The sequence below is a fragment of the Acartia tonsa genome, chromosome 11 (genome assembly GCF_053477335.1).
Source record: "Acartia tonsa isolate MP-2025a chromosome 11, ASM5347733v1, whole genome shotgun sequence".
NCBI lineage: Eukaryota > Metazoa > Arthropoda > Copepoda > Calanoida > Acartiidae > Acartia > Acartia tonsa.
The window spans coordinates 20,247,429-20,252,400 of record NC_137270.1 but is presented as its reverse complement, the minus strand read 5'-3'; the positions used below and the strand labels follow the sequence as shown (position 1 = coordinate 20,252,400).

General features: G+C 30.4%; 1 protein-coding gene across 1 annotated transcript; it reads left to right on the top strand.

The window, feature by feature from the left end:
• Positions 1–507: 507 nt before the first annotated feature.
• LOC145332038 (uncharacterized) lies at positions 508–4,250 on the top strand. The gene is made up of 3 exons (XM_080176947.1): positions 508–540; positions 670–728; positions 3,249–4,250. The coding sequence occupies exons 2-3, from the start codon at positions 671–673 to the stop codon at positions 4,121–4,123; spliced, it is 933 nt and encodes a 310-aa protein (XP_080033073.1). The 5' UTR covers positions 508–540; position 670; the 3' UTR covers positions 4,124–4,250.
• Positions 4,251–4,972: the final 722 nt, after the last annotated feature.

The window sequence follows — 4,972 nt, the reverse complement described above, 5'->3', positions numbered from 1 at the left end:
TTAGCTTAGAGACTATGGTGTGTCTGAAATCAAGAACCTACAAATTGATTGAAGCAAATCTTAGCGGAAATTTAATTTACAAGTTTTATCAAGTACATGTACATGGTGCAGTTTGACTGTTAATTAATTCTATGAATTTGAAAATTTAAGTAAAAATCTACAATTTAAAACTTATCAATGAAATGTCAACCTAAATTTTTGAGTTACTTTGCCATTTAATTGAAAAATTAAGCAATTAATTCTTGTTTTTTTTCAGGGCAAAATATTCTCAATAAATTCTGATCTGAAATTTAGGAATAATTTTTATTTTTTTTTATTTATATACACTTCAGAGAATGAAAAGTTATATATAATCCACGTTTCTTTAATCATTAAATACTTTAGCGAGAATATAGCTAAAATCAGTATTTTTCCAGATATTCTAATCACTAAGGTCACACTTTTATAACCTATGAAGTATCAAGTGTTAATATTTTAGACTACTTGCAGAGCAAATATTCAGTATTCTCTAACAGTTGAACCAGTTAAGAATATTATAAGGTAATAAATTATAAATAGTATTTAATACATCTAATTTATTTAATAATTTATTTAATTTATAAATATTAGTCATAAAACAACAAAATTATAAATATAATATAATTTATCCAAAGTTTAATTTTTATCTAGGATGAATTATTGTCGGACTTTGATTTTCATCTACTTTGCAAGCATTGCCCTGGGCACAGGTATAATAAACAATTTATTTCAGTCAAAGTAAACAGTCTTAGAAAGATTGTTTTTAGTAAAAGAAAAGTTACTTTTAAGAAAGATCTTTGGAAAATCTTTTTTCATATTTATATTTTTTGTCATACTTTTTTTCTATACATTCTATACAACTAGATTTAAAACTGCTATTAATATATCAGTGTTTACTTAATTTTTTATTCGTCCTTTCTATGTATAAATTATGATCAATAATTTGTTATTGGAAAATGAAATATTCATTTATTTTAAGTTCACCCAAGTTTTTAGGCTGTTCAGTAAGTGCAGTCAATAATTTTTTTTTGGTGGAATATTAGTGCAGCTACTGTAAAAAAGGTAGTTAAATAATAATTAGTTTATGAAAAAGTAATTTTATGGTAAAAGATCCATCTGAATCACATTTGAAGTTCAAAAATTTGCTTAGAGTAAAATTTTTGTTTCGAAGACGACATTATTATATTTATAACATACGCAGCATTTATAACATCTTTAAAATCATCGTTACGCGACAACCAGTGGACCGATTTTAGATTGGTCAACGGTTTGAATTTATTATGACCAGGACTATTTTTTTGCCACCTTGGACGACTAAATCGGTCAAGGAATAGCCGGCTACGGTATTTTTAAACTTTACTTCTATTTTATGCAATTATTATCATGTCTACAACTTTAAAATCATCGTTACGCGACAACCAGCGGACCGATTTTAGATTGGTCAATGGATTTGAATTTATTACGACCAGGACTATTTTTTGGCCACCTTGGACGACTAAATCGGCCAAGGAATAGCCGGCTACGGTATTTTTAAACTTTACTTCTATTTTATGCAATTATTATCATGTCTACAACTTTAAAATCATCGTTACGCGACAACCAGTGGATCGATTTTAGATTGGTCAACGGATTTGAATTTATTACGACCAGGACTATTTTTTTGCCACCTTAGACGACTAAATCGGCCAAGGAATGACCGAATACGACATTTTTAAACTTAACATGAAGAAAATGTGGGCCGATTATTTTAATCGGCCGAATCCGGCCGAAGTCGGCCGATTTCCGGCCAGCCGATAACAAAAAACAGCTTGCTAATACTGTTCAAATTTGGTTACACTTTTAAGGGAAGGTTTATAAATGTCTTAGGGTTGGTTTTAGGCTTTGTTCCTGACTTCCATCAGACTCCCCAATAGGATAAGGATCAAACAACTAATATTCTAATATTATAGCTTCTAAAATCCTTATTTCTGAACCGATTTTAAAAAAATAAAGGTCTAGCAGCACAGTTATGGGACCTGGAAAACGATTAAAGCAATCGTTATATGCGTGGATTGAATCACAACAAAAATATTAAAAACCGCATGAAGATTTAGGGTTGGCAGAGTTATAAAATTTAAAAAAAATTTGCAGATCAAGGATATAAACTTTTCAGATAATTGGCAATTAAAATCCTTATTTGTATCATAAAAGGTAATAGCTGCACTATCATTCCAAATGTTATAGCCATTTTAGAGAATACTGACTGCACTTACTGTTCAGTGTTCACCCAATAATAATTACTAATAATTTATTAAAGGGACTGTGAACGTAAATTTTTCTCATCTTAATATCAAATCTTAACATTATCTCATTCATGATATCTCACAGATAGAGCAAAACGCGCTTTTGTTTGCTTAAAAAACGGCTTTTTCCGACGATTTTTATAAGGTACGGGTAAAGGAAGAAATTTTCTGTATTATATAAAATGTGCATTAAATTGCTTTTTTCTCCCATTATAGCTAAAATTAAACTTTTTCACATAGTTCTAGATTTTTCCTAACAGTTAAGCTGACTTTTAACATAATCCTTGCTTTAATCCAATGTATAGTTACTTAGAAATTGATAAAATAAGCAATATTTTTTTATTGAAAACCAAATACAATAACAAAGCCAGAAACAGGTTTTTTATTAGTATCCAATTAACTTTAGATGGCCCATCTCTCGCCCACCTTTAATTACAAATTTGTAAATAATAAAGACGCAATATTTCTTTATAAACAGTCTGATAAAAGTGTAAACTAATTCTCCAAAGTGGGTTATTTATTGTTCAACACAATAAAAAAGGATATTATTATTTTATATAACCTATGAGATTCAACCCTTTGTAGACAGTGAGGTATTTTTTTTGTCAATAATACGAATTTAAAATATGTCTTTATTACCTAATTACTACGTTATAAAAAAACTAATTGGCAATTTTATAGCATAAAATAAATCCTTAACAGTAAGTAAATTGTTTCAACTATATATGACAAGTTAAATATCCCTACAAACATTATAAGAAACAAAAACGTTCAGATTTTCCCTGTTTTTTCCTTTTTCCATCTCAAAATACCATAAAATCAAGGCATTATTTCTGGATATTTTTGTGAATAGGACATTTTTGGTTGATCAGTGTAGTGAAATGTGCTTAGTAAATGTTAAGATTTGATAATCAGATGAGAAATTTTTACGTTCACACTCCCTTTAAGGAAATAGATCTGCACTTGAAGTAGAAAGAAAAGATGATGTAAAGGCTAAGTTCACTGGCAAAGTCAAGAAAGGAGGACCTAAGATCTTGTCTAAATCACAAAGATGTTGTGAAGGAAATGATGTACTTCTATGTGTCAATATTGAATTAGATCCCTCAACCATAACATCAAAGAAAAATCTGCACCTTGAACCATTGAATGCCACTCTTGGTTTTAAAGAAATGATTGGAAGGAAAGAGTTCAAGTATGGAAATGATGAATTCGACCTTACATTTGTCAAACAAAACTCCAAGGGTACTTTTGGCTTCTCTGACTATAAAAATGATGGTAGAGTATTACTTATTGAGAACTGCAAGAAAAACAGATATGTTCTAAAGATAGTTATTAGAGAAGATGCTAAAAATGTTTTGAAAGATCAAGAACTAAAAGGAATTACTGTGGAGAATTGTAGATTTAATGGAGCCACTATGATCTTGGAGTTTTATTATGTTGCAAGGGATTATTATAGATCTACTTGTATCAACAGGTGCAGTCAGGATAAATTGTGCTATGCCTGGACTTGGGATAGTTATTATGGATATTGTTTCCTCTACAAACCAACATTCAGTAGCTATGGCAGGCACAAAGCATCTGGACCTGATAGAAATGGTAAATCCTGTGTCATTGGAAGCAAGAGATGTTGGACATATTATGGCATTACTCATGCGGTTTATGTAGGTAATACTGGAGCAGGAGTTAATTCTGCATCATCTTGTGAGGATAGGTGTAAATCATCAAATGTTTGTAATTACTGGTACTGGTATTTTGATACATGCTATTTTTATGCTACCAGATATACCAGGACTTATAGATACCACTCCGCAGAATGGTGTTAGATTACATTACCTCTGGATTTGGACAACTAATCTTAAAAAATGGATTTGGGAACAATTTGTATTTAAAATTTTCTTTTTATATGTTTTTTTTTCTCTCCATTTAATGTAAAAAATTTCAATAAATATGTTTTGGCTAATTTGGTTTTAAATTTGATTTGCTTATGCTACTGGAGTTTATTCTGCATCTACTTGTGATGCTTTTCATAAAGGGTGTTAAAAAAAACCGATTGCTTCACTCTTCTCAATATAAACTCTAAAGTTTTGGTCAAAAACTAACAGAAAATGACCCATATCATGTACAAGCAATGACAATTAGAAAACATTATTGATTTTGACTTCTACTTACCTCTCCTGAGCACTACAGCTCGAGTCCTAGCCCTTGTGGATAATTTTTCCTTACAGGGAGATAAAAAATCGGCAAATCGTCTTAAATACTATAAATTGAGTAGATAGACCCCATAATGTTCAGAGTTTTTGATGGAGCATGTAAAGACCTTTCTATAGACACCTTAACTAGGTTTCAAACTCAATAGTAGCCAATTTGGCATAAAAATGACAGACCCATCAAACATTGAGACATGAAAGGTCTCTCTAGTCCTTGATGTTTGACAGATCTTCCTTTTTGATGCCAAAATGGCTAAAGTTGTGTTAGAAACCTGGTTAAGGTGTCTATAGAAAGATCTTGTCATTCCCCATCAAAAATTCTAAACATTATGGGGTCTAAAGATTTTAAGTACTTAAAACGGTTTGTTTGTTTTTTTAAAGACAGAGATGTTATGTCTCAATGTTTGATGGGTCTGTTTTATTGATGCCAAATTGGCAAGGATTGAGTTAGAAATCTGGTTAAGG

Coding starts and splice junctions, on each gene's coding strand:
- LOC145332038 (XM_080176947.1), top strand. CDS start 671: ATGAATTATTGTCGGACTTTGATTTTCATCTACTTTGCAAGCATTGCC. Junction 729..3,248: donor AAGCATTGCCCTGGGCACAG/GTATAATAAACA, acceptor ACTCCCTTTAAG/GAAATAGATCTGCACTTGAA.